The sequence below is a fragment of the Hippopotamus amphibius genome, chromosome 9 (genome assembly GCF_030028045.1).
Source record: "Hippopotamus amphibius kiboko isolate mHipAmp2 chromosome 9, mHipAmp2.hap2, whole genome shotgun sequence".
Classification (NCBI taxonomy): domain Eukaryota; kingdom Metazoa; phylum Chordata; class Mammalia; order Artiodactyla; family Hippopotamidae; genus Hippopotamus; species Hippopotamus amphibius.
The window spans coordinates 112,904,565-112,931,706 of NC_080194.1; the positions used below are offsets into that span (position 1 = coordinate 112,904,565).

Here is a 27,142-nt window from a genome sequence, read left to right on the forward strand (position 1 = left end):
TCCCCGCTTTCCAGAAGCAGAGATGGGAAAATGGGCGGGGCAGGGAGCGGACATCCCGCCCCTATTCACGATGTGGCTTGGGATTGGTTCGCCACTTGCGGGCCACGCCCCCAACCCGGGGTCGCGCAGTGCCACCAGCGGTCGGCTGCTACCTGCCGGGTTACGAGGAGACCCTGGGAAGGGGACTTCAAACCAGGACACCTGAGCCCCGCCCCCGAGTAACCGCCCCGCCCCGACGCAGGTAGAGGCGCCTCTGCCGGCAGGAAACCCTAAGATCACATTCATTCATGCTACAGTGCGAGCTCGGCAGTCTGGATCCAGGTCCAGTAAGTTCCGAGAAACCTGGCCGGGGCCGGCACCTCTTCTGAACCGTTGCTAAAAGAAGAATTGGGCTTTAGGTAACCTCCAAGGAGCCTTCCCCAACTGACAGGCCCTATTCTTCATGGAAGTCTCTGGGCTTCGGCTTCCTCACGTGTAAATGAATAGGCATCGGGAAGCCCAGAACTTGGCCCCGCTGTGGCCCTCGCTGTTTGGCTTTAGACAAGTTATATCCTGTTTCTAGGCCTGTTTCCTCATCCTGACGTGAAGGGATTGGACTAAATGTTCTCTAAGGTCCCTTCTAGTATTCCTTCCTAGCTGTGAAACAGCCCAGGTAACATGCGTAAAGGTTCTTCATAATTATTTGACCTGTTTTACAGATTGTGAGCAATTTACATTGCTATCTTCTCATCCTCCTTACTTTCTGTACCCAGAAGTTCCAGGAATGGAGGAAAAGTCTAGGGTGGCACCTAAAAATAAAATACAGACTGTCAACAGATACCGAAAAGGCTGATTGCCTGCCGCTCAAGGGATAGTCCTGGAGAGGTGGGTGGAATAATCTTTAACCCCCTCATTTTACAGAAGAGAGAACTTTTTGAGAGTAGCTGAGTCAGGCTGCTAATGGCATGAACCAGGTTTCCTGACTTGACTCCATGATTGGTCCCTTTACGCTTTACAGCGCTGGTAAAGAGAAGGCATAATTGTGTTAAAACAGGTTTTAAAAACTGTTCACAGAAATGAAAGCAGACAATGTAATCTGTAGTACATCCCATGTTCATTTACTTAGGATTTCTCTCCTCCTGACATCTGGGTGACTTACAAAGAAGAAATAGCTCAATAAAAAATATAACAGATGCAAGTTATTCCCCTCTTCTGCTTTTCCTCTCTGTCACCTTTGTCTCCTTGGAAGAGCTTCTCAACTTCTAATGTTCCAAACCCGCATTTGTAAAACTCTTCAGTGTTCACCCACCCACCTTCCAAAAAAAAGGAGGAAAAAAAAGCTAACTAAAAAAACCCCGAAGTGGGCCATTTATACAAAATGTGCAGACTAGACAAATCTACAGAGACAGAAAGTACATTAGTGGTTGCCTAGAGTGGTGTGAGGGGTGATGGTGAAAGGGCAGGGGGACGATTGGGGTGGGAGGGGTGGGAAACAAGAAGTGACTCCTGATAGACATGAAATTTATTTGGGGAGTGATGAAAATGTTCTAAAATTATGGTGATGGTTGCACAACTCTAAAAATCACAAAATTGTCCACTTTAAGGGAGGTATACAGTATGTGAATTCCATCTCAATTAAGCTGTTATAACAAAACAGACATAGCAAAAAGCAAAACCAAAACAAACCGCCATGTGCCTTTGCTTCTTCCCTAGGTTCTCTGTGTTTAATCCTCTCATTCTTAGGAGATCTGGGCCACTGTTCCGGGCCCTCTGCCCCTGCAGATGTTTCCTGCATCTCCCAGTGTGGCACCTCCAGGGTTGCCCGCCTCCTGCTCCCACTGCCCCTTGATACACTGCACGGCTCCACGTAATGGAAGGAAGCAGGCTAGTTCCCCTGACCACCGGCTCACCTGCCTCCTCGGCCACCTCACTGCTTGGCCACTCTGGATGGACTTGGGATAAAGAAGGGAAGGACAGACAAGGCAGAAGAGAGGTGAGTCTTGCAGGAGATTGGAGAAGTGAGAAACGGCCTAGGGCAAAATCAGAAAGAACAGAAAGGAATGTTGAGAAGGAAAAGAATCAACTTCACTTTTTGTGTTTTTCTCCCCTCCTGGAATACTTCAAGGATGGCAGATAGCACCTGAGTCGCTTTCCCCGGTCTAGGCTGTCTTCTTTCTGGAGTTCTTGGGGGGAGCAGCCGACAGGCAGTTACACATCTGCTTCCTGTCAGTCTTTTACAGAAAAGCTTATCTTCTCAGAGAAGTGCCCCCTGGCCTCCCTCTCCAAAACTGCAGCAACTTCCCTGGCCCCGACACTTCCTAGCCCCCTTCCAACTTTGTGATTTTGTTTGTTGTCTGTCTTCCTTAGAATGTAACCTCTGTGAGGGCAAGACTTTTTTGTTTGTTTGTTTGTTTTATCCGTTTGAGTCCCAAGGTCTGGCCCAATGTCCTCCTTCAGTCTCAGATTTTTTTTCTTTTAAAAAATTGAGTTAATGGACTTCCCTGGAGGTCCAGTGGTTAAGACTCCACACTTCCATTGCAGGGGGCATGGGTTTGATCCCACCTGCCGTGGTGCAGCCCAAGGAGAAAAAAAGAAGAAAGAAAAAAATTGAGTTAAAATACATATAACATACAATTTACCATCTTAACCATTCTGAAGTGGGCAGTTCTGTGGTATTAAATAGAGCCTCAGGTATTTGGAAGGAGCACAGTGCTAAGCTCAGAAGCCCTGGAATCAACCCACATAAACTTAGCTCCTGGCTCAGCTTGTTACTGTGTGGCCTTAGGTGAGTCAGGCAGGCATTAGAGCCTTGGCTTTCTCTTTACAAAGAGGAGATACAGTACTGACGCCATGGCCCTGGTGAGGCTAGAAGGCCACGGGTGTGAAGCACTGGGCAGTGCTTGCCTCAGAGGGAGCCTCAGTACATGTTAACCATTGTTGTTATTCTAGAGCTTAGAATTCAGAATGAGAATCAGGTTGGGTTTCGCTCACAAGGTCACATGGATACAGCTCGGTCCCAGATGTAGCTTTAACTGAATCCTGAGCAGAGCCTCCAGGTTGAGGGGTCTGTGAAGTGCTCCTGGCTTTCAGGACTGAGTAAGCCTCTCTGCTCTCCCTTCTCTGGGGCTGCCTCTCCATCCCTCTGGGGCTTGGGGGAGCAAGGGGTGCTGTTTCCAGCCATGGGGCTGGACCGCAACTCGGTATTTATTGCTTGTCTGGGGTACCTCCTTATGGCACACATGTCCCCAGCCATTACCACATGTCTGCCAAGTGTCAGGCATTGTGATGGTTGCTAGGGCAGCGCAAAGACAGATCCAATTTGGACCGCATCCTCCAAGATCTTACAGTTCAACCAGGAGGATAAGACATGTGTGATTAGGCCATTTACCAGCTGATAATGATTTACTGCCTGCCGACCATGTGCAAGATGCTGTATAAGATAGTGATTCAGGTACAGCCACAGAAATCCAGAGGAGGGAGAAATCTAACCCAGTGCCTGGCCTCCAGAAATGCTGCTGAGATGGATGGAGCTGGTTGAATGTTTGGTTGTCAGGGCAGGTTTCACAGAATAGCAGAACAAGCCCAGGACACTGCTGAGTGGACTCTCCTCACTGGAGAAGATGCTGCAAAGATACGGTTCTCAGGATCATCTGAGAGGCTGGGAGGCAATCTAGCTGGATGTGAGGATTCCTGGAGGGCAAGTGGAGAATTCAAATGGGAATGGGGTCCAAGAAAGGAAAGGAAAAGCATGAAGGAGGCTGGGAGCTTACTCTCTCTGTTGTCTCTACACATAGGTCCCTCTGGGTTTACTTCCATTTGAGTCCTTTTAATAGAGACCCAGGAGCCAAAAACCTGCTTCTCTATTCTAGGAAAAACATCAGTGCAACACAACAGCTGATTCCTCGGGCTCAGACAGGATGGATTCGGGAGTGGATGGGACTGGGGTGAACTGGGAAACACAGCCCTGTCTAACAGGGGGTTCAAACTAGATTGCTGGAAGCAAGAACCTGGGCTGACTGTTTCCAGCTCTACTGATGGATCAAAAGCTGGAAATCTGTATTTTTGGCTTTTGATTTTTTCAATGGAATCTCCCAATGTTACAGTAAATATCAATTCAAATTTTGTTTATTTTTTTAAATTTTGTTGGCTGCACCACGTGGCACATGAGATTCTAGCTCCCCAGCCAGGGATCAAACGTGTGCCCTCTGCATTCGAGGCAGGGAGTCTTCACCCCTGGACCACCAGGTAAGTCCCAATTTGAATTTTGAAAAGAACCTCTTGCCACCATTGAAACAGATTTTCCAACTGTAGCTATCAGTCTATAACCTGTATTTAGGGAACCAAGAGAGATCAGGTTGGAAAGAGGGGCTGAAGCCAAGTTTCAAATGGCCTTGAATGCCACGCTTATAGAGATCTGACTTGAGCCTATAGACGGCTTTAGTTTAATAGACTAAAAAGGTTCTTTGAACAGGGGGGTGGCTTGATGCAAGGGTGTGGGGACCCGTGGAGTAAAGTGAGGAGGTGTGGCCTATGAAATAAGAGGGGAAGCAGTCAGGGTTGAAGGTTACTGCAATAAGGCAGGTTTGCAATAATGAACGCTGAAAGATGGTGGCAGTGGGACTGGAAAAATAGGCTGGACAAAAAAAAAGGAAGATACAGACTAAAAGATGGTAAGAAGATGGAAGCAGAGGGGTGTGGCAGGAGAAAAGATAACTGGGGCTTCCAACTCGCCTTAGAATGAACCAGCTCTCTCGCAAAGAGAAAGGCCACCCAGATTGGTTTCAGGCCTGCTGAGTGGAGAGAAGTTAGCCTAATGCTAACCCCCCAGCCCAGTGCTGACCCGGTAAGGGGTCCGCGGGCCTGAGCAGCGCGGCGCGGTCCTGGCTCCGCTCCTGGCCCCGTGAGGGTCTGGGACAAGCCCGTTTAGAAACTGACTTTATAAACCAGTCGCCTACAAAATGGGGGTGATGCCACCGGCTCCTCAGGGCGGTTGCCAGGGTTAAGGAGGGGTCGGAAGGGCCCGCACTTGGGAGACGGGAAGAACGAGCGAGCGCTTTCTTACCCCCTGGGCTCTGGAAGTTTCGAGGTCTCGGGAAGGGGCCGGCGAGGGCCTCGGCGGGGGACCAGGCTGCTGGCCCTTCCAGGAGAAACGGCCGCCCGCCCCGCGCCTCCCCGGACCAGCCTGCGGGGGAGAAACCAGAAGCCTCCGGGGCGGCCAAGTTCAGGGACACCTCCTCCCCGCACCCCAGGGGGCTCCAGGTCTGCGCGGGCCGGCCCTCCCCTCCCCAGCTCACAGCCCCCTTTTCTGGAACCCGGGGGGAGAGGGATGCCTTTCGGGGAGCCCTGCCCCTCCGCCCGTTCCCGGCTCATCCTCCCCGCGGGGAGCCCCAGGCCGAGGCGGAGCCCGAGCGCCGCAGCGCGGAATCAGCCCGCGGGATTCCCGAGTCCCCAGTCCGGAGTCCCGACACAGCCGGAAGCGCATCTTCCTCCCGCCCCCAGCGCGGCCTCTCTAGGAGCCCGAGGTTCGGGCGTCTCAGTGGGAATAACCCCTTCGGCCCCGGCAAGCGAAACCTGCAGCTGGAGGAATGGCTTCACTTTGCTCCCTGAGAAGGGCTGAGTTGTCTGCTGCTCACTCTGCGGGCCGTTTTGATGATTCTGGTGCCTGGATCAGGAGGGTAGAGCCCAAATGCCTGGGCTTCTCTCCCAGCTCGGCTGAGGTTATTTCACCTCTCTGAGGCTTGGCTTTCTTATCTGCAAACATAACCAAGCTAGCTCAGTGGCTTGCTGTTAAGGATTCAATGAATAAATACATGTAAGCACTTAAAAGTGTGCTTGACATAATAAGTGCTCAATAAATGCTAGTAGCTGTTGCTGTTATTATTACTGCTACCTTTTTAGAAAGGGCTGTTGGTAGAGGGTCAGTTTTGTGACGAGCATAAGGAACACAGTGGAGACGATAGTAAGGGCTGCTATTGATTGAGGATCTTCTTGTTCGGCTCCTTACAGATCTTATCTCTATGGCCTTAGGGCAATTCTGTGAAGGGAGTATTATTCTTCTTCCCATTTTATAGGTGATGGAGTGTATGTCAGAGTCTGATTTGAACTCAGAGCCCTCTGATTCCAGGGCACATGCTCTTCTCCTCCTCCACACTGCATCTATGATTTTGAAAACGTTTTCTGGAAATTCCAAACTAAAGCATCAAAACCCACAGTGATGTCATGGACGTGGATGTCTAGTTAGTTCAGAGCTGAGGAGGCTGTGCAAAATCACCTAATTCCTCCAACAGGGCAAAAGTCCGTAATGAAGGGTACTGCCCCAGGATGGACACCATCCTTGCCTAAAGAAAAGGATCTTGTGACCTTAAAAAAAAGCACGTTGCACAGACGTCCCTGGTGGTCCACTGCAAGGGATGTGGGTTCGATCCCTGATGCAGGAACTAAGATCCTGCATACCATGTGGTGTGGCCAAAAAATAGGAAAAAAAAAAAAAAAAAAGCAAGTTGCAGACATCCAAAGAGAGAAAGGCATTGAGTATACATTTTAAGGGTAAATTAAAACCATGTTTTTATGTGCAAAAACAATTACTATCCAGCCCGACCTTTCACATACCCTGTGGAAACCTCAGGGGCCAGTCTGACTGGCCATTTCTTCCTGCTTTGACTCCTCAGGGTCCCTCTGGGCAGTTTTCACTGGGCTCCAGTACTTAGTACTACTAAAGGTCTTTAGAGTGTGTGGAAGCCTGGAGAACGTGGGAGGCTGTCATTGCTTCCTTTCATTCCCTAGGGATTTAGCAACTAGCCAGTCCTGCAGGAGAGCAGCCCAGGAGAGGATGGGCCTGGAAGCTGTGAGTGAAAGGGGTGAAAGGTGATGGGAGATGAGGAACCGGAGTTGGTGGAGACCAACTTTTCTCCCCTCCCCCTCCCCACGTCCTCAGCCACGCTTCTCCCTCTGCCTGGTTGAAGATTTGAGAGGGCCAGACATTGTCCATCTTGTTGCTTCTGCGTGAAAGTGTGGGGCTTTCCCAGGATCTCTCCACAAATTAATCGTTTAGTCAGGACTGTTTAGGACATGACTATCTCATTTAACGTACCCAAGGCAGGAAGAGGAGTGTCAGGCCACACTGGTTCAAAGACCATACACACTTTCTCCAGTAAGGAAAATCACGTCCATACGAGACATGGTGGATGTTTTCTAATAAGATTTCTTTTACATTTTTCTTTTTCACTTCTTTTTATATTTTGAAAAAAAATTTCAAGTGGTGTAAAAAGATAAAAGTGCAAAACCAGCCAGACTCCCACCTCTGGCTGCCCCATCCGCTATCAGCATCTGCTGAGGTCAGCATGTTACCAACTTCTTATGAATCTTTCTAGAGATAGTCGATGCATATGGAAGCATCTCCTTTTAGAAAAACAAAAAAATGATAGCACACTGTAGATACTTGCTTTTCCCCTGGCTTTTTTCACATAGCAACATCTTTTGGAGACTATCGCATCAGTTTGTACACAGCTACTTCATTTCTTTTCACAGCTGCTGAGTATTCCATTATACAGATATGCCACAAGTTATTTAATTGGCTCCCCTATTGGTGGACATGTCGGTTATTTACAGTCTTTTGCTATAAACAACATTTCAGTGCCTATGATTGTGCATACATCTTTGGGTGCACGTGCTGCCAAGCCTGTAGGATCTAGAAATGAAATTGTTGGGTCAAAAGGTGTGGACATTTTGATCAGTGTAGCCAATTTTTCCTTCCTCCAAAGAGGCAGTGCAGATGTATCCTCTTACTAATGTTTGAGAATGTCTGTTTCCCCACAAAGTATATAATCAAACGATTTATATTTGATAACTTCTTCAGTTAAAAATAGTGTTTCGTGGTTGTTTTTATTTGCATTACGAGGTTTGTTTTATAACCAACACTGGTGAGAGAACATTGAAACCTGACATTGGAAGTGTGAGATTTTAAGAAAGCATTGTGTTGCTTTGAACTAAGTCACATCTTCTGATCTGACTTGGATGAGAAAGATGAGAAAATTTGCCAATGAGCTGTAAGCCACCTGACCCCTTGGAGAAGAGGTACAAAAGACAGACTAATGAAATCACATTTTTTTTTAAAAAAGGGAAAGATATTAGCAATACAAACCAAAGGCCAGGAATCTTGATGTTTAACTGGAATTCTAAACCAGACCATCAAATGGATGATTTGTGAGTACGATGGCACAGTGTAGGGAAAAGGAAGGACATTGAGTCCGATCAGACTGCAGTAATCACAGCTTTTACCTAACAGGGTGACCTTGGGCAAGCTACTTCACATATCTCTGAACTTCAACATCTTCAGCATAAAATAGGAGCAGTAATAGCCTCGTGCCAGAGTTATGGCAAAAACTAAAATAACTCATGGAAAATGCTTGGCACAAAAAATATTAGTGGGAGTTCCCCGGCAATCCAGTGGTTAGGACTTGATGCTTTCACTGCTGTGGGCCTGCCTTCAATCCCTGGTCAGGAAAGATCCTGTAAGCCTTGAAAAGATCTTAGTTAAAATGGAAGGAAGGAGGTCAAACCTGAGCCCTCTGGGGTTATAGGCTCTAGATATCTGAGAAAAGGGGAAGAAAGCTGGACAGATGATCTGGAGATAGAACAGCTGGAAGCCAGAGCAGCTTGATTGCCCCTGTAAAAGGCAGTCTTTTTTCAAATCTAGTGATCAGATCTCAAGGGTGAAAAACCAGACAAACAAAACCTCCCTTACAGCTTGAAACAAAACCATCTTCTTCTTTAAAAACAAAAACCAAAAAGCCCCACAACTTATTTATTTATGAATTTAGCTGCACCAGGTCTTAGTTGTGGCATGCAGGATCTTCGTTGTGTCACTCAGGGTCTTCAGTTGTGGCACGCGGACTCTTAGCTGTGGCCCGTAGGCACTAGTTCCCTGACCAGAAGTCAAACCGGGCTCCCTCCATTGGGAGCATGGAGTCTTAACCACTGGACCACGAGGGAAGTCCCCAAACCATCTTATCAGTTGGGTATTTCTAGGGCCACCGTGTTTCATTCTTTGTGTAATGGCCCCTGGAGCTGACAAGGAAGAGATACTGTGTATCTAAGCTACCAACCCCCAAAGAGCCTATAGATGCATGTTGTAGCTAATCCCCTTATTCGATTGTTTATGACTGGGGTGTGTCATTTGTAACAGTGTCTTGAAAACTGGCTGAATTTATGGCAGCCATGCTGCTTATGGTGCCCTGTTGGGGCTTTATTTGCCATCTGTCTCTGTGTTGGACTGGATCCAGAATTAGGGGATGGGTTGAAGACATGGCCCTCAGCATCACAAAATGTCATCTTGATGAGGACTCACAGGAGAACTTCTTCCCAAGCCTCACGTGAATTTTGTAACCAATATTTGCTTGGGCCTCTAGAAAACTCAGCAAATCTGTAACCCACTTTTAGCAATTGTACAAACAGAGCTTTATAGGTGTGTATTGTATACCAACCCTGGATTCATATTATCATTTCCCCCCTTATTTTCCCTTTGGCATTTTATTTTTATCTGGATCATGATACTCTACTACTACTGCTATTGTGGGTAATGATGGCCAGCATTTCAGCGGCTGTGAGGCTTACCAGATGCCAGGCACCTGTTGTAATGCTTCAAGTCCTTTTTGAAAGCAAGCAAGGTACAAATAAAGAAACAAACACAACTGCCAGATTCCCTCATCTGCCTTATGGTACCAGCTTTTAAAGGTGTCGTTTTAATATCTGAGGCCATAAATCTTAGAGAAAGGCTGCATATCTTTGACTCCATAGTTCTGCTTACGAACCTGTATTTGGAAATAAACAGACCTACAAAGCAAAACAAGAACCTCTCAGCAGTCAGAAGCCATCTGTCAGGGAATTCCGTGGCGGCGTGGTGGTTAGGACTCCATGCTTCCACGGCAGGGGGCCTGGGTTCAATCCCTGGTCCGGGAACTAAGATCCCACAAGCTACCCACTGCGGCCAAAAAAAAAAAAAAAAAAAAAAAAGGAAAGAAAAAAGGAAAATGAGTCAAATTAAAGAAAAAATATCAAATAAGTAATAGTACAGTGGGTACCCAGATGTGGCAAAGATATTAAGTAGAACTTAGGAATCCCTGAAGTCAGACCCAGACAAAGGTGAGGGCAGTTATCTAGGAAATATTGTAGTCAGGGAAGGAATAGGTGGAATTTAGCTGGATTTCGAAGGAGGGATGCCCCAGTCTTTCTTTTTTTTTTTTTAATTTATTTTTGGCTGCGTTAGGTCTTTGTTGCTGCGCACAGGCTTTCTCTAGTTGTGGTGAGCGGGGGCTACTCTTCATTGCCGTGCGCAGGCTTCTCATTGCAGTGGCTTCTCTTGTTGTGGCTCATGGGCTCTAGAGCGCAGGCTCAGTAGTTGTGGCGCACGGGCTTAGTTGCTCTGCGACATGTGGGATCTTCCCGGACCAGAGATCCGAACCCGTGTCCCCTGCATTGGCAGGTGGATTCTTAACCACTGCGCCACCAGGGAAGTTCTGGAAGCCCCAGTCTTAAAGTTGGAAAATCCAAGACCCCCAGATCCCAAGATTTCACAGTTTCTCTGTGGCCTAGAACATGTTATCTGACTTGTTTGAAGTCCCATTCCCTCGTGAGTAAAAAAGAGGATGATAATACTTGCCTCTCAAAGGTATTAATAGAAATAAATGCCCTCATGTGAATGAAAGTATAAGTTGTAAAATGCTTACTCAATGTGAGCTACTATCAGGGCCTAGATTTAAGTTGGCTGATATTTGATCAGGACCCTGCATACAGACCAGACCCACCTATGTGGATGTGGACTGGAGAGGGGAAGTGCTTTAGAGCAGGTGGAGGGAGTCAGGGCTTGGTGAAAGGCCCAGAAGCAGGACAGCTCTTACTGTGTAGGGGATGGTTGGGGTGGAGCGCATGGCACATGTGAAGTTGAGGATTACCTGGGAGGGAGGCAGAAAGGCTGCCTTCAGATGGGGCCAGGCCCTTTGGGGTTTTGAACTTCACTGTTCTACAGGCACAATTACAGGTTCTTTGGTGGATGTCAACGGTGGAATCAGGCTTCGAGCTTTTGAGAGTCTACTGATTTTTTAAAAAGCATTGTAATGTGTGTGACAATATAATACTCTCCTCCATCTGTCTTCATCCTCCTTTCCCATGCTTAGGCCACAGTAGAGCATTTGTTCCCAGGGCTGATGGGAATCTCTCCAGAAGGTTAGTCCATGTGTCACATATAGGTAGGAAGTCAGCTGAATCAATTTAATCTGATTTGGATTAGTACAAACCTGAAAAGGAAATCAAAATGTTCTTTTAATTCCACAATCTCCACTCTTAACCTTATGCTCTACATATTTGCCATTTAAGAAGTGTTTTGTTTTGTTTTTCTAAATTGGAAATCATCAAACAGAACAAAAGTTTAAAAAGTTGTCTCCCTCTTACCCCAGATTCTTGGTTCTCCTCCCCAGCAGCAAATGTTGTTTCCAGGCACTTATGTAAACTCCCCAGAATAGTCAAGATATACACAAAAGTTATTCATAGAGTCAGACTCTTGTGGTTGGAGAACATCTGATGGACCCTGTCATTTTGCAGAGGAGGTAACTGAGGCCCTGAAAGGTTAGCGACCAGAGTTAGTTCAGATCATACCTTAATGCCAACATTTGGTTTCAAAACAGTATACACAGACTTTATTTGTTTTCATTTGTGTGTGTGTATATATATATATATGTGTTATACACACATATATATATATAATATACACATTTACTTAATATATGTTACTTTTATTTACGTAATGATATGTGGTCTTCAATAGCTTAATCAAAGTTATTTTAACTTTATAAAAATAGAAAAGTTCTGTAATTTCCAAAAACTAAAACAAAAACAAAAACAAAAAACCCTCTCTGTTGGGAATGAAGGCCATGGAGTCATGCTGAGGGCAAACAATGTGATGCTTTTGGGGAGACCCATGGGCACCAGATGGGTGGGGAGAAGCGAAGGAGGCTGGAGGCAGGACAACCCGTTGGAAAGTCACTGTGGTCATCCAGGAATGAGAGCCAGGGGGCTACAGTGGCCTGGGGCAGGGGGACGGAAGAGATGGATGGACTGAGCCAGGGTGCCATAGGCCTGAGGACCTACTGACTACTGGGGGGACAGGGGACAAAATGGTATCCCCAGGCTTAGGGAGCAGGATGACTAGGTATCGTGTAGGGAAAAGAAGCTGGTGAAACTGGGATGAGGGTGAATGGACGGCTCTGTTCGGCAAATGGAGAGAAAGAGCAAGGCCTTAAGGATGGGGCAGGGCTGGGCAGCTAACAGCTAAGGATTTGGAACCGACCATGCGCAGCAGGAGATTTTTTTTTTTTAATTAATTATTTATTGGCCGCGTTGGGTCTTTGTTGCTGCACATGGGCTTTCTCTAGTTGCTGAGAGCGGGGCTACTCTTCATTGTGGTGGCTTTTCTTATTGCAGCGCGTGGGCTCTACAGGTGTGGGTGTCAGTAGTTGTGGCACACAGGCTCAATAGTTGTGGCTCACAGGCTCTAGAGCACAGGCTCAAGAGTTGTGGCACATGGGCTTAGATGCTCCGCAGCATGTGGGATCTTCCCAGAGCAGGGCTTGAACCCGTGTCCCCTGCATTGGCAGGTGGATTCTCAACCTCTGCGCCACCTAGGAAGTCCCAGCAGGAGATTTTTGAGGAAGAGAATGTGAAGGAAGGACTTGGTTCTAGCCTTAGGGGACACGGTGGTCAGGAGGCACCAGAAGGGTAGGACTTGATGTGAGAAGCCTCAGGAGCCGCCATCAGCTCTTGAGCAGTTCCTGAGTCTGGACTCTCAGACTTGCAGAGGTGGAAGGGACCTCCTCCCAGGTCCCCAGACTCAGCTCTTGTCACACATTTGAGGACCACATTCCTGAATAGCAGCTCCCAATATACCCCGTGGGCGTGCACATCTCTGGGGAAGAAGGCCCCATCCTTCCCTGGTGGCAGCGTCTGGCAGCCTTTCTGCCTGTGGTTAGACAGCTGTTCTGGTGACAAGGTGCCTGGGGCGGTAAGGTGAGTGGCTCCTCCGGCTTCACCTTTCCTGTCCTTGCATCCTGCCCTGCGAGTGTCCGTATCCATAGAGCAGGGGATCGGAGTGTCTAGTCGTGGCCCCAAGTCCTCCCAGATTACTCAGCACGTGGTTTCCAGACTCCTGGCTCTCCCGAGGAGAGCCACCAGGCTGAAGGCTGTGGGCCCTGATGAGGAAGACTGAGGCAAACCTGGCTAGAGTTGGTCAGCTCCAAATTCCTGCATCATTTCATTTAACCCTCCCATCCCTTGGAAACCAAGGCTCATCCTCTTTCCAAAGAAGAGAAAGCTAAATCTCCAAGAGGCAAAGTGAGTTGCCCAAGACCATACTGGTAGTGAGGATGGAGCAGAGTTTGGACCAGGATCTACCTCCAGGACCTCACTACTCTCACAGCAACCTGGGCCTCGGGGCACAAGGCTGTGTATTAAGAGTCCACGTGGGAGGCAGGTGAGCTGTGACCAAGAAGAACATGCCAGTGAGTTGTTCATGAAAGCCAGGGAGTCAGTCCTCATCCTTCCAGGAATTTCCCTGCCAGGAGGGTCTCCTTCACAGCCACTGTGCAAGCTGACTACAGGCAGCAGGACAGCACACTGTCGCCTACAGTCAGAGTGCCCTTTGCCTCCCTAGAAGCAGGACAGGAAACTGTTTCTGGAGAATGGCTTGGCCCACCCAGAGCGCCCCCCCGACCCCCCACCCACCCAATTCCTCCAACTTCTGGAGCAAGATGAGGAGAGGATGGCGGGGCTGAGAGGCTTACCCTGTGGTCCACCTCTCCCCTCCACACACATGCAGCCAACCTGAGTGATGGTTAAGAGCCCCGATGGTTCTGAAGTCAGCATGCCTGGGTTTGAATCCCTCTCTATCACTAGTAAGCTGTGTACAAGTGACTTACCCTATCCTCAAATAATAATAATATTGGTTTATGAGTTGCTGTGAAGGTTCATGGAGTTACTACATGTAAACCCTTGGAACAGTGCCTAAGCATGTAGTAAATAATCAGTGGAATGACGTCAGCAGACATCATCCACCAAGGGGTACAGAATCAATAGCTATAGTTAAGTGGGTGCCAGAACATCAGCAATGGAAGGGGGTGAATCTCCTGAAGCCACCTTTCAGCCTCACAGTTGGGGACACAACAGGAGTGACAGGGACTGTGAAAACCTGGAAAGCCAGTACCCCTCTAGAGAGGGAAGCTACCGCCCAGCCGGTTGTTGCCATGTGAAAATCTGGGTGATGTTGCCACATCTTTGGATTTTCCAAAATGTGGATTTTAATATGAAATGTACCAATATTTCAATGTGGCAATTAATTCAGTTTAAAAAAACCCAAAAGGCTTGTAGGCCAAATTCAACTCTTCTGTGGACCTCCAGGGCGCAGCTTTCCTGTCGACTCCCTATCTCAGGGCCAGGTCAGGCTTTTGCAGCGCTGGGAGCGCAGGAGAGAGCCTTGAGGGCCGATCTGTCTGCAAGCCTCTTGGATTCCAAGTCGGCCTCCTCCTCACCTGTCTGTCAGAGCAAAGGGGTGAGAGAGGGGATGTCTGTGAATGAATGTGATTGTGCAGTGGAGGCTCTGCCCAACTCTGCCCCATCTGTCCAGCCTGAGGATCGATCCAGAAACAGATGGAAGAGGCAGGAGGATGACTTCATTTCATGCATTGAGTGCCTACTACCCACCAGTTCCTGATCTAGGCGCAGTGAAGACTGCAGTGACTGCAAGAGGTTAGGCCCCTGCCCTGATGGAGCTGATCTTAACCTCTGTGTGTGCAGGAGGGGCCGGTAGTGTCAAGGGTGATACGTGCTTTGAGAAACACAGCAGGGGAAGGGGACCAGGAGAAGCAAAGGCCCTGAGGTGAGAGGGAGGTGTCAAAGTGACAGCAGCCAAGGATAAGATGGAGATATGCCTGCTAGGAAGGTGGAAGTTTCGGTGCTGATAAGCAGCAGAGGCAGGGCCAGCGGGGCCCCCTCTCCTGCCAGCCACACTCTCCAAACCGCAGGTGCAGGGCCAGAGGACTGGTGTCTTCTTCAGCAATTTCTGACAGTTTGTTCTTCCCCTCGCTCCCTCACAACTCTGGACAGATAGCCCTTTCCACATTCTCATCTAATTCCTTTGTGTTTAAGGCACACACACACACACACACACACACACACACACACACACACACACACACTCAAACCTGGAGTTCTTGAGGGTAGAAAGCCCGATTTTTGTTCAACTCTGAGGTCTCCCTGCCTTTTTGTTCCCCTCGGTGCCCAGAAATAACAGGCTTCCATATACCAATACATTAAATGGAAATAAAGGCATGGCCTTGGGCAAGTGACCTTACTTCTCACACCTTGGTTTCCTCTCCTGGAAAATGGGGGTAATCATGGATTGCGGTGAGGAGGAAAAGAGAGAAAGGCTATCGAAACTGGGAGCCCAGAGAACCCGGCCTTGGGAGGCCACCAGGGTTTTTCTCTTGCCCTGAGCTGGGTGTCCCTGGAGCTACTGGGAAAGGTTCTGGCCCTCCTCCCTCCTGCCACAACAGGGCCTCAGTTTCCTCCTCTGGGTGGAGATAACTGGGGAAGAGCACACATTTCCCCAGTGAGGCTAGGGCCAGGCGCACAGGCTGCCACAAATCCCTCCTGGCTGCGCTGGTCCCCTCAGCCCAAATGCTTGTGGCTGTGACTTCTTATTTCACCTAAGCCATTTTTTGTCTGTAGGATGTTCCGTCTCCAGGTCTGCCCTGCCAGTCCCTGCTCCCACCCCACAAGCCAGGCATCCAAGCCCCATCCCTGGGTCTGAGTCCCAACAAAGGCAGGCCCCAGGGGGCCAGCAGCCACCAAATCAGAGAGAGGGCTTTCCCGGAGCAGCAGGTGGAGCCCCTGTGAAATGGAGGGTGGCCAGAAATCCTGGGCCCCTCACTGGTATCTGGGTTCCCCCGAGAACTGGCTCCCACTGGAGACGGAGAGAGGGGTGTCGTCTCAGCCACCTCCCTGCTTCCCTGTCCTCTTTTTTTTCCCAGGCTGTGGGAGGCAAAGGGTTAAATCCCATAGAGCTGATGCTCTGACTCCAGGCTAGAGGGGCCCGGGAAGCTGGGGTCACTTCCTGCTCCGTCCCAGTCACCCTGAACTGGTCCCCGGGTCCTCAGCCTGGGATCACCCCTTGAGAAGGACCCCAGAGTCCTCGGCATCTAGCCCGCCCCCCGAGGCAGGGCATTCAAGGGGTTAAGTCCCCTGGGGCTGGATTCTGCCTTCCGGCCTTTCCCAGACCCCAGAGCCGTGAGTTGGGGACGCCTGGGTTCCCAGGGGGTGGCCCGGAGGGCCCGGGACGGCCGCCGGGGAACAATGGGGCGCGGGAGGCGGGGGCCGGGCCCGGGCCTGAGCCCCCTCCCCCGCCCCCGGGCAGCCCGGGGTAGGGGTGGGAGCCGGGCAGGGGCCGCGAGGGCCGAGGATTCTGGGAAGAGCGCGAGGGTCTGGCTGTGGGGGAGGGGAGGGCGTGAGCATTCTGGGAAGAGGGAATTCGGCCTGGCGGGCCGGGGGCCGGGGCGCCGCGGGAGAGCCGGGAATCCTGGGTGCCCTGGGGGGCGGGGGAGGGGAGGATGCCGGGCTCGGGGTTGGGAGCCGGAAGGAGGGTCGCGGGGACGGCTGCAGCAGAAGTCCAGGGTCTGGGCCGGTGCGGGCATGGGGGGGCCGGGGCCAGGGTGGCTGCATTCCCGCAGCTGCCTCCATGTCAGGGTCACCCTGGGCCGCTCTCCACACCTCCGTGAGGCAGCCTCCTCCTCTCTTTCCCTCTCTCCCTCCCTCCTCAGTGGGGCTGGCCTGAGGTCGAGGGCCAGGTGCAGGCCCAAGCACTTCTTGCCTCCCTCGGTCTCCCCACTTTCAGACTCCATGTCGGCCTTGTCATTAACCCCTTCCCTTCTACCCTGGACCGCTGAGTTTGAATTTCTCAGGAGATGATCAAGGTACATAAATTCTTACCTGTCCTCAGCAAACACAGCAGGCCTCTTCACAATAGTCAGGCAGCCCCCAGCTTGGCAGAGGTCCCTGCCTTCCCTGCCCCAAAGACACTTACAGATGGGGGTGGAGGGGTCCTCATAACCTAAGGGGCTACGGAGATGGAGCAATTCATTTACTTCCTAAAATCGAATCCCTAGCTCTCCTGGCTGCTGTTTGGCAGGGTCCAGCTAGCTCCTGCTTCACTTTGGTCACCACCCCGCTGCCTCCTCAGGAGTCCTTGTACCACTGCCCCCATACACACAGTGGTCATCCCACATGGCCACTCAAAGCCCAGGCCCTCCCCAGGGTCTCTCTTAAGGGTGCAAACATTATGGGGAGTTCTCCTCCTAGCACTTAGTTCCTGTGGCCCTGTTCCCTCATCTTGCAGTCATATCGCTGCCTATGTTTTACTCCAAACTCCAGCTCTTCTACCGCCATCGCCTTTAAAGGCAGTGGACCAAACAGGCTTTCTAGAAGCAAGGGGCATCTCATTCATTCATCTTTCATTCATTCAAAATTTATTGAGCACCTATTACATGTCAGGGATGGGCTACAGCAGCAACAAAAGAAAAAATGGATTAGAAGAAGGGGTACCAGGATGGGAGTGCGAGTGGAAGGCTTCAGTGGGGAGTACTCTGTTTTGAGTTCACAGCTACAGAGTGTCAGGATCCAACCCCTCCTTTTACAGCCAGGGAAACCTCTTGGTCCCAGGAATCTCTCCATCCCTTTCCCATGGCCAGCAGGCTCTGTCTGAGCTTGCTTTCCCCAGCTGCCCACGTTTATGAGTTTCACATGACTTTCAAGGTCATCTCTCTCTCTCTCTCTCTCTCTGAGGCCGGGGCAAGCCAGACACAGAGCCTTGCATTTCTGGTCTTAGCTCTGCCACTTCCCAGCCTGTGACCTTGGAGAAATCTCCCTGGGCATTGATTTCCTAATCTGGAAAATGGACAACCTGATTCCTGGGTCTCCTCACAGGACTGTGGGGAGGATTGGGTGAGACGATGAGGACAGCACAGCAGGCACTGTGCCGGCTGTCAGCTGTCAGGTGGTCTCCACACACTCATCCCATCTCTTTTCCTTTCCAATTCCCTCTCAAGGTAATTCCTGCAGAAGCCCCTGATGGCTTTAAACTGTCCCCTCTCCCTACCTCTGGCTCGAGCTCCAACCTTCTTTCTGTGCTTGGATAACGGGGAAAATGCCCCAGTCTTTCGGAGGGCCCTGTACCCTCAGGGAAATCAGGGTGGTTACATTTTTTTTTTTTAAACTCTTTAAGTGTTCCAGGCAGTCTTGGTTGTCTGTGGGGCCCGTAAGGAAAGTTTATTGGTCCCAATTAGCAGCCCCATTAAGGAGGAAAATTAGAGTCTTAATGAGCTTCCTCTGATTAGCAAAATAACAGGTTTCCCAGCCTCTGGGCATCAGAGGGGTGGGTTGAGAGCCTGCTTCCCCTGTGGGTGTCAGATACCTCTCCAGCCCCTAGGCTGGGTTCAAAGGGTTATGACTGATGAGCTTTTAATTACACTCTTCAATTCACCTACTTGCTTACTTGTGATCTTAAGATCTGGAGCAAGAATTTGGCCTGTGGGGGGAGGGGGACTGCGGTGAGAAATGATGCCCAGAAAAATAGGGAGGTAGGAGACCGCAGTTCACATTAGGAGGAATAAGGGCTGGAAGGTGGGCAGGGAGTGGGGCTGGGGAAGTAAAGGAAGGCGGGAGATCAGCTCCCACAGTGTGCTGTCTCTCCCCACCCCCCAGGGTCCCTGGAGCACTGGGCAGTCCTGAGTTCTGGCATGGAGCCTGAGACAGCGCTGTGGGGCCCAGATCTGCACGGTCCTGAACAGAGCCCCGACGATGCTCACCAAGGTGAGGGACACAAGCAGGGACCGTGGTCCTGACAAGACAGTGGCCCCAGCTCAGGGAGGGGCGCAGACTCTGGGGGAAACCCAGGGGAGGGAAGAGAGGCTCGGCAGTGTTCTGAAAGGAAATGGGGGCTGGAGACTCCCTTTCTCTCTGTAGGTGCCGACAGTGGGAATGAAGAGGAGAGCCCTCAGCAGGAAAGTTCTGGGGAGGAGGTCATCTTGGGAGATCCATCTCAGAGTCCAGAATTCAAGGACCCATCAGAGATGCCCCTGGAGACATCCTCCCAGGATTCCTCAGCCCCCCAGGACCCCCCAGCCCTGCTGGGTCACTCCAACCCCTCAGACCACCAGACCTCTCTGGACCCACCCACCCCCGAGGCAGTCCCGACCCCATCTGACTGGACCAAGGCCTGTGAGGCCAGTTGGCAGTGGGGGACTCTGACCACCTGGAACAGCCCCCCAGTGGTCCCGGCCAACGAGCCCAGCCTGCGGGAGCTGGTGCAAGGCCGCCCTTCCGCGGCGGAGAAGCCCTACATCTGCAACGAGTGCGGCAAGAGCTTCAGCCAGTGGTCCAAGCTGCTGCGGCACCAGCGCATCCACACGGGCGAGCGGCCCAACACCTGCTCTGAGTGCGGCAAGAGCTTCACGCAGAGCTCGCACCTGGTGCAGCACCAGCGCACACACACAGGCGAGAAGCCCTACAAGTGCCCCGACTGCGGCAAGTGCTTCAGCTGGAGCTCCAACCTGGTGCAGCACCAGCGCACGCACACGGGCGAGAAGCCCTACAAGTGCACCGAGTGCGAGAAGGCGTTCACGCAGAGCACCAACCTCATCAAGCACCAGCGCTCGCACACGGGCGAGAAGCCGTACAAGTGCGGCGAGTGCCGGCGGGCCTTCTACCGCAGCTCGGACCTCATCCAGCACCAGGCCACCCACACGGGCGAGAAGCCCTACAAGTGCCCTGAGTGTGGCAAGCGCTTCGGCCAGAACCACAACCTCCTCAAGCACCAGAAGATCCACGCGGGCGAGAAGCCGTACCGCTGCACCGAGTGCGGCAAGAGCTTCATCCAGAGCTCGGAGCTCACCCAGCACCAGCGCACGCACACCGGCGAGAAGCCCTACGAATGCCTGGAGTGCGGCAAGAGCTTCGGCCACAGCTCCACCCTCATCAAGCACCAGCGGACTCACCTGCGCGAGGACCCGTTCAAGTGCCCAGTGTGCGGCAAGACCTTCACGCTGAGTGCCACGCTGCTGCGGCACCAGCGCACGCACACGGGCGAGCGGCCCTACAAGTGCCCCGAGTGTGGCAAGAGCTTCAGCGTCAGTTCCAACCTCATCAATCACCAGCGCATCCACCGCGGCGAACGGCCCTACATCTGTGCCGACTGCGGCAAGAGCTTCATCATGAGCTCCACCCTCATCCGCCACCAGCGCATCCACACGGGCGAGAAGCCCTACAAGTGCTCCGACTGCGGCAAGAGCTTCATCCGCAGCTCCCACCTCATCCAGCACCGGCGCACGCACACGGGCGAGAAGCCCTACAAGTGCCCCGAGTGCGGCAAGAGCTTCAGCCAGAGCTCCAACCTCATCACGCACGTGCGCACCCACATGGATGAGAACCTCTTCGTGTGCTCCGACTGCGGGAAGGCCTTCTTGGAGGCGCACGAGCTGGAGCAGCATCGGGTGATCCACGAAAGGGGCAAGACCCCAGCCCGAAGAGCTCAGGGCGACAGCCTCCTGGGGCTCGGGGACCCTGCCCTGCTGACCCCACCCCCCGGAGCCAAACCACACAAGTGTCTCGTCTGCGGAAAGGGGTTCAATGACGAGGGCATTTTCCTGCAGCATCAGAGGATCCATATTGGGGAAAACCCCTACAAAAATTCAGATGGCCTCCCCGCACACCCCGCCCCCAAGCCGCCTCAGTTCCGATCCCCCAGGCTCCCTTTTGGAGGAAATTCCTATCCAGGTGCTGCAGAGGGCAGAGCTGACCCCCCAGGACAGCCCTTTAAAATGCCTGACGGGCAGGAAAGCTTCAGCCAAAGGCTGGGGCTGCTGTCCTCCAAGTCCTACATCTGTTCCCACTGTGGAGAAAGCTTTTTGGATCGGGCTGTGCTCCTCCAACATCAGCTCACCCACGGCAACGAAAAGCCCTTTCTCTTTCCGGATTATAGGATTGGCCTAGGGGAAGGGGCAGGGCCCAGTCCCTTTCTAAGTGGAAAGCCCTTTAAATGCCCCGAATGCAAAAAAAGCTTTGGCCTCAGCTCCGAGCTGCTGCTGCACCAGAAAGTCCACGCCGGCGGGAAATCCCAGAAGAATCTGGAGCTGGGGAAGAGCTCTTCCGTCCTCCTGGAGCACCTCAGGAGCCCTCTGGGGGCCAGACCCTACAGCTGCTCAGATTGTGGGGCCTCCTTCCTCGATCGCCTAGCCCTCATCCGGCACCAGGAGACCCATACCCAAGAAAAGTCCCCCAGACCCGAGGACCCCCTCCCAGAGCCAGCCACCCTGTCCACAAGCCAGGAAAGTGAGGGAGAGGCCCCCACCCCCCCAGAGAGCAGCGGCCATGGGGAACGGGGAAGCCCCAAAACCCTCTTGGAAGAAAAGCCCTACTTGTGCCCTGAGTGTGGAGACGGCTTCACAGAAGTCGCAGCCCTCCTCCTCCATAGGAGCTGCCACCCAGGGGTCACCCTGTGACATGGTTCTGGAGACCAGGGGCTTCTCTCTTCTGAGAGGAACACTGGATCTCCCCAAGAATTATGTGGGGAAAGGAGGAAAACCCTATCAGGTTGTAGAGAAGCAGAGGATAAAGAATTGTGGGTAAAAATAGTGCTTTTACATCAGTGATGAGAAACCTTTAAAAATTGTTGGTGGGAACCACTTATAAGGCAGTAGAGAAAAACTGTTGGGTTAGAAACCCTATAAATATGTAGGAAAAAAAAAAAGCCCTTTAAGTCTGTAGCAGAAAAACCCTATAAACCATAGTGGATAAAAGCCCTATTAATTGTAGGAAGAGATCCCAGTATGTCTCTAGACAACCCTATAAAACTCTCGAAATCCTTGTGAAACTATAGGGTCGAGGAAGTGCAGGGAATGTGACAATGGCATTGACTTGGGAGGAGTGACCCTTAGAAGGTGTAGAAGAAACTCCCATGAACTTGCTCCACAGTGTTCTCTGCCCCTGGAGTATGGGAGGGAGCCTCGTCCCAGAGCTGTGGACTGTTACACTGAGGAAGACGCTCAGCTGGGGAGGACCGTGGGAATGGGGTGGAACCGGCCAAGGAAGAAAACAGGAGAAAAACAAGTGACGAGGAGCCCTCGGATCCACAGGGGAGAAATGACCCAGGAACTAGGAAGGGAAGGTCTAGCTCATGGCACCGGAGGGTCCTCGGGGTACGAGGGCAGGCTCCGATGATTGTGTGTGTGAGGAAGAGGCCCGTGGAATTCCTGATCAGAAAGAACCCAAAAAATGGGGAAGGAGAAAAATGTCAAGCCTTTTTAAAGGCTGAAGTTTGGGGTGCATAAAAGCTTTAAGTGTAAGGAGACCACAAAAATTAAGGGGGAAGAGTAGGGGAATTTGTTAGAGCGCTTTGAGAAAAGCAAACCAAGGTAGAGAAACTGTGTTCCGATGGAACCCAGCAAACTTCATGCTGCCCCATCCTCCCTGTCTCCGGGAGCTTGTTAAACTGCAAGTACAAGCAGATCCCAGCTCAGGCCACCAGGGTTCCCCCCACCCCCGAGCCAGGCACGACTCCCTGCTCCCCAGCCCAGCTGGGGACGTCTACTCTGAGAGGCCTCCAGGATGGAAGGTCCCTTCTGCCACGTTCTCAGGTCTCACTATCAGGAGGCTTCTCCTGAAGTCTAATTGCCACCAGTCCTGCTGCAGTGGCAGCCTGTTTCCTCAAATTCTGTCCTCAGTCGGAGAGGGAGAACCGCTGCTAGTCGACCTCCAAAGAATAAAGCCCTTCAGAGACTCAAGCCTGTGTGTGGTTAAATCCTCCCCAGACCTCTCTTCTCCAAGTCAGGAGAGCCATATGTGGGTTCTCTGTGGCAATGAGGGACAGCAAGTTGGCAGAATAGAGAGCTTTGATTAGCCAGCAACCTGATTTTAAACCTCACTCTTTCATCTGAGCTGTTAGCAAGGCTGCTGGCAGGACAAGCCAGCCTGCACGTAGTGATGGGTGTCCAAACACCCCACACACTGGACATGGGTCCCTGAAGAGTATACGGACACCTGACCACCTTCCTCACCCTGGTGTCTGTAGTCCTCTGAGGTCGTAACAACCCAGCCCGATTGTGGTCTTGCAAAGGGACAGATTCCACCCACTTGGCTCCTCTTCTTAGCCAGAAACCTTCAGAGGGAAATGGAAGGACAAGAAACACACTCCTGGCCAGGCCCATCTCCTGTCCTCACACACCACACATAGTGACATACTTTCATTAACCCAGCCAAACCCGCTCACATGACTGGGAGTGTGTGGCAGGGGAAACAGACTGTTTTCCTCTAAGATGGCTGAAAAGAGAAAAGTCTTGAAACATCTGTAACAAGAACCCCATCTCCTAATCCTGGAGACTCTTGAAGAAGGAGAGGACTCCATTCAGTGCTGGGTCCAAAGGAAGTGCCCACTGACCCCACGCTGGCCCCAGTAACACACTGTGGTCCTGAAGTAAGAGAACTGAGATGCCAGATGAGGAGTCATCCATGGAGAGGGTGACCCAGCTTCGTACAAACCTGTGGAAGAGACCTCCAATTCCATCACCTGAAAGTTCAAAAGGTGAAAGTCCTTCACCCTTCGTTTATCCTGTTCACAAAGGGATGACCCTCAAATTCAAAGATCAAAATCTAGAACTCTGTAGGAGGAAAAACCTAGGCCTGCTGGGGAGAAGGAAAAGGCAGGCCTTGGATGGCTACGGGGAGACCCTGGTTAACATCTGCACAAAGCCCCATGCCATCCAAGTGCCAGGTCAGAAAGCACCACCAAGAGGGGAGAAGGAGACTGCCTGCCTCTACCGACAGCATGGACCAAGGGGGTGTCCTTCTGAGACTGAGGAATAGGAGATGATTCTCCAAGCAGGGTTTTTCCCCTCTAAGATGGCAAAAGAAAGAAACTTCAATTGTAGAGACAAACCCCTTGTAAAACTAGAAGCAGAAAACCTCTCGGAAACAGGTCTGAGAAATCTGTCTCCAGAAGGGTCCTGGAGAGCAGCCTTTGGGGCTCCAGGGGCAGTCCGGGGCAGGGGGAGATGGTCAGTGTGGTCAAAGGCCAACTGAAGGCCTATTGAGGACTAGGGTGTAGCATACGTAGTAGGATGCACGCATGCTGTAGGGTGAGGGCCAGGGGTCTTGGCTCCGGTACTGAATGGATGATGTTGGACACAATTAGCGGGGGTCTGGAGTTTCATAGCAAGAAAGGGGGCAGAGTCAGAGACCATTGCCCACCTCCCCAAACTCCTTTAGCCAGGTGCTTTCCTCCCAGAGCAAGCTGCATCTTGGGAGGAACTAAGCAGGGAGCATGCTGGGGGAGGTGGCAGTGTCCAGAGTCCCTCTGATCAGCTCAGGCCAAGGCCCAGGGGTCACAGCACTTTCCCACCGGCACTGACTCTGGAAGGCAGAGTGTAGCCAAACCCTCTTGTCCAACTCCACACAAGCCTGACTCTTCGGAAGTGCCCTCTTGGAGGAGCGCGACATAGGGTCACAGCGTCGTTGGTGAAAACAGAGGGGAGAGTAGAAACTGATCTGAGCTTAGGGTGAAACTTGAAACTGCTATGGATATGGAGGTCAGAAGGGAGCCCAGGAGAACTGGGCATGAATCCTGAATGGTGGGGAAACTCAACATCATCGTAACCAAGAGGTGAGGTTCCATGACACCTGCCCCTCAGGTGAGCAGCCTCGACTCCTTTGCCCCCATGAGGGAAGCCCCACTCACCTGACTTGTCCCCCTGGAGTGAAGAGAGGCCCCACTTTTGAGTGTTGTGTGTCAATAGCAGTGTTGTGTCACCGGTGGTCATGTTGATTAGTTGAAGTGAATAAAGGGAATAAGATTTCCCAGGTGTTTTCTGTCTTCTCTTTCAAGCCTGGCGCAAGCTGAGAGCGCCTCTCTCTCCCTGGGTGGACTCCACGTGTAACCTCAAAAGCTCAGCCCAGCCCCAGGCAGCCCTTGCAACCCTGCTCCCAGAGGCCTAAAACCCCCATCCATTGCTTGCTGGTGGGAGCCTGAGGGTTTATGGAGTTTTAAAATCTGTCCCCTTGGGAGACGGGGGGAAATATGCTGTGAAGGTGGCAGAGCCAAACAGCACGACATGCTGACTTCTGGGTGGCAGCCCGGTGACTGTGGCACTGGCTGGCTCAGGTCCAGCTGTGCTGCCCCAGGGAGGCCTCTCTGGCCACAACACCCACACCCTCCCCACACTGCCACAAGGCAAAGCGCCTAAGATCTAGTTCCAGAAGCTGGCAGCCACTTGCCCTGGTTCGCCTGGGTCCTGGACCTGGCCCAGCCCTTCTCTGGACCAGAGCCTCCTAGACCCCGAGGAGAGGTGGGTGGAGACCTGGCTTGTCATCTCGCTCTCAGGATGTAGTCCATGAGCCCCCAACACGTGGAGAGGCTGAGGCTAACAGAAGGCGGCCATTTGCCAAAGATCTACTGCAAGGTGGTGAGGGAAACCAGAATGGCCAGGAGCAAGCACTGCACCCAGGCAGGCTCTCCTCCTGCACTGTGGGGCCTGCCGGGGCCTGGCCTGGGCTCCACACTGTCTGGGCCAGGCAGGGCTGCTCTCCTGAATCCTCCTTGCGGGCTTGCCTCAGCGCTCTCTCCTGGGCCTAGACCTGGCCATGGCCCAGACCTGGCCATGGCCCCTGAGTGGCTACTTGAGGTCAACGCTTGCTCTGATCTGCTGCCTGCCTCTGCCCCAGTCTCCCAGAGGCCTCCCGCCCCAGCCAGGAAGCTGTCTCCCCACCTTCCCTGTGCCTCTCTGACCCAGATTCCCAAGACAGCTCTTTCCTTCCCCTTTTCCATCTGGAAAGCAAGGTGTGGGGAAGGGGGAAAGAGAGGAGGGAATTGTGTTCCGTGTAGAAGTGGGTAATGTAGGCTATTCTGTATTCCCTGGGGACACTGAGGTACATCAGCACAGGAGGCTCCTCAGTAAAGTGAGGGGACTACAGGGGGAGAACAGACACTGGAGCACATTGGTTCATACTTAATAAAAGGGGCTGTGGGAAAAAAAAAGTGGGGGGGGGGGGGACTGTGGATGCAGACACGGTACCTGCCATAGCAGAGGGTCAAGAAACTGGCAGAGGAAGTGATCTGAAGGATGAAGGCTGCAGGAGTAGGAAATAGTAAGTGTAGGGGACAGGGGTGGGGTAGGGGATAGAGAATGCATAACAGTTAGGTGTAGGCTTAGAACAGAGAGGGGTAGGGATTGAGAAAAGCTAGAGAGCAGAGGCTGGAGTGTAGAGCATACTGTTTGAGTAACTTGGGGATAAGTGCACCATTGCACGGGTTTCAAGGATAGGGACATGATGTTACTCACCTCCCCCAACCCTGGCCAAGAATGGTGGTGATTTACCAGGTCTGGAGCTTAGGAAAGACAACTGGGCTGGAGGAGCTGGGTCTAACTTAGCAGCCTAGCTACAGCCATGGTCCTGGACAGACACGACCAGAGTGCGGCAGAGTGGAGAGAAGAGGCTCTAGCTCATAGGTAGAGGAGGAGGACCAGCAGAAGATAAGAAGTATTAGGAAAACCAGGAGATTGTAGCACCACAGGGCCCAAGGGAAGTTTTAAAGAGAGTGGTTAACATCAAATGCTCCACTGGTCCCCGTGGCCTATCACAGACAGTAGGCTTAATTCCGGCTAAAACAGGAGCCTTTGCCACTGAGGCCAACATCTGCTCACCCCCAGAGGCCAGCCAAGGTCAGGATTGGTCCAGAAGCTTTGGCCTGCTCATCCCAAAGACCCAGGTTATCACTGCCACTAAGGTTACTGGGGTTGTAAGGAATCAAACAACTCTGGGCGGAAGGGCCTGAGCAGCCCCTAAAGCAGATCCTCCCAGCACTGGGCAGGCTCATCGCAAATCAACATTTACGGCGAATGGACTCTGTTCTTTCTGCAGAATTAGTGCTTGCTCCTCCCACAAATTCTGGTATTTTTATCCCACTCCCTTGGGTCAGGGCTTGAGAAAGTGCCTGCACTATTAGGCATGAGTTTTTAGCTCTTCTGGATATGGAGACGAGTCTAAAAGAGATATTTGGGGTGGTGTAGCAGTCACTTGT

At 51.8% G+C, this 27,142-nt stretch overlaps 1 protein-coding gene and 2 long non-coding RNA genes across 5 annotated transcripts; 1 reads left to right on the plus strand and 2 right to left on the minus strand.

The window, feature by feature from the left end:
* The first annotated feature begins 127 nt into the window (after nucleotides 1-127).
* On the plus strand, nucleotides 128-24,931 carry ZNF629 (zinc finger protein 629). Of its 3 annotated transcripts, XM_057748045.1 has the most exons (5): nucleotides 128-326; nucleotides 753-864; nucleotides 1,693-1,972; nucleotides 18,778-18,885; nucleotides 19,039-24,931. In XM_057748045.1, the coding sequence occupies exons 4-5, from the start codon at nucleotides 18,813-18,815 to the stop codon at nucleotides 21,570-21,572; spliced, it is 2,607 nt and encodes an 868-aa protein (XP_057604028.1). In that variant the 5' UTR covers nucleotides 128-326; nucleotides 753-864; nucleotides 1,693-1,972; nucleotides 18,778-18,812; the 3' UTR covers nucleotides 21,573-24,931. The 3 variants fall into 3 exon arrangements, with proteins under 3 accessions (XP_057604028.1, XP_057604027.1, XP_057604029.1); XM_057748044.1 differs by lacking the exons at nucleotides 128-326; nucleotides 753-864; nucleotides 1,693-1,972 and adding an exon at nucleotides 16,155-16,308; XM_057748046.1 differs by lacking the exons at nucleotides 128-326; nucleotides 753-864; nucleotides 1,693-1,972 and adding an exon at nucleotides 16,550-16,991.
* Nucleotides 1,964-5,436, minus strand: LOC130860191 (uncharacterized). The gene is made up of 3 exons (XR_009055380.1): nucleotides 5,042-5,436; nucleotides 3,469-3,669; nucleotides 1,964-2,541 (listed from the first exon to the last, which is right to left on the minus strand). It is a non-coding gene; the product is annotated as an uncharacterized LOC130860191 (long non-coding RNA).
* LOC130860193 (uncharacterized) lies at nucleotides 9,841-11,498 on the minus strand. Its single transcript, XR_009055382.1, has 3 exons — nucleotides 11,425-11,498; nucleotides 10,929-11,270; nucleotides 9,841-9,958 (listed from the first exon to the last, which is right to left on the minus strand). It is a non-coding gene; the product is annotated as an uncharacterized LOC130860193 (long non-coding RNA).
* Nucleotides 24,932-27,142: the final 2,211 nt, after the last annotated feature.

Bases quoted from the DNA above. Each gene is read 5' to 3' on its own strand.
- ZNF629 (XM_057748045.1), top strand. From the start codon at position 18,813: ATGGAGCCTGAGACAGCGCTGTGGGGCCCAGATCTGCACGGTCCTGAA. The intron at 18,886-19,038 runs GTGAGGGACACA...TTCTCTCTGTAG, and splicing joins CCCCGACGATGCTCACCAAG to GTGCCGACAGTGGGAATGAA.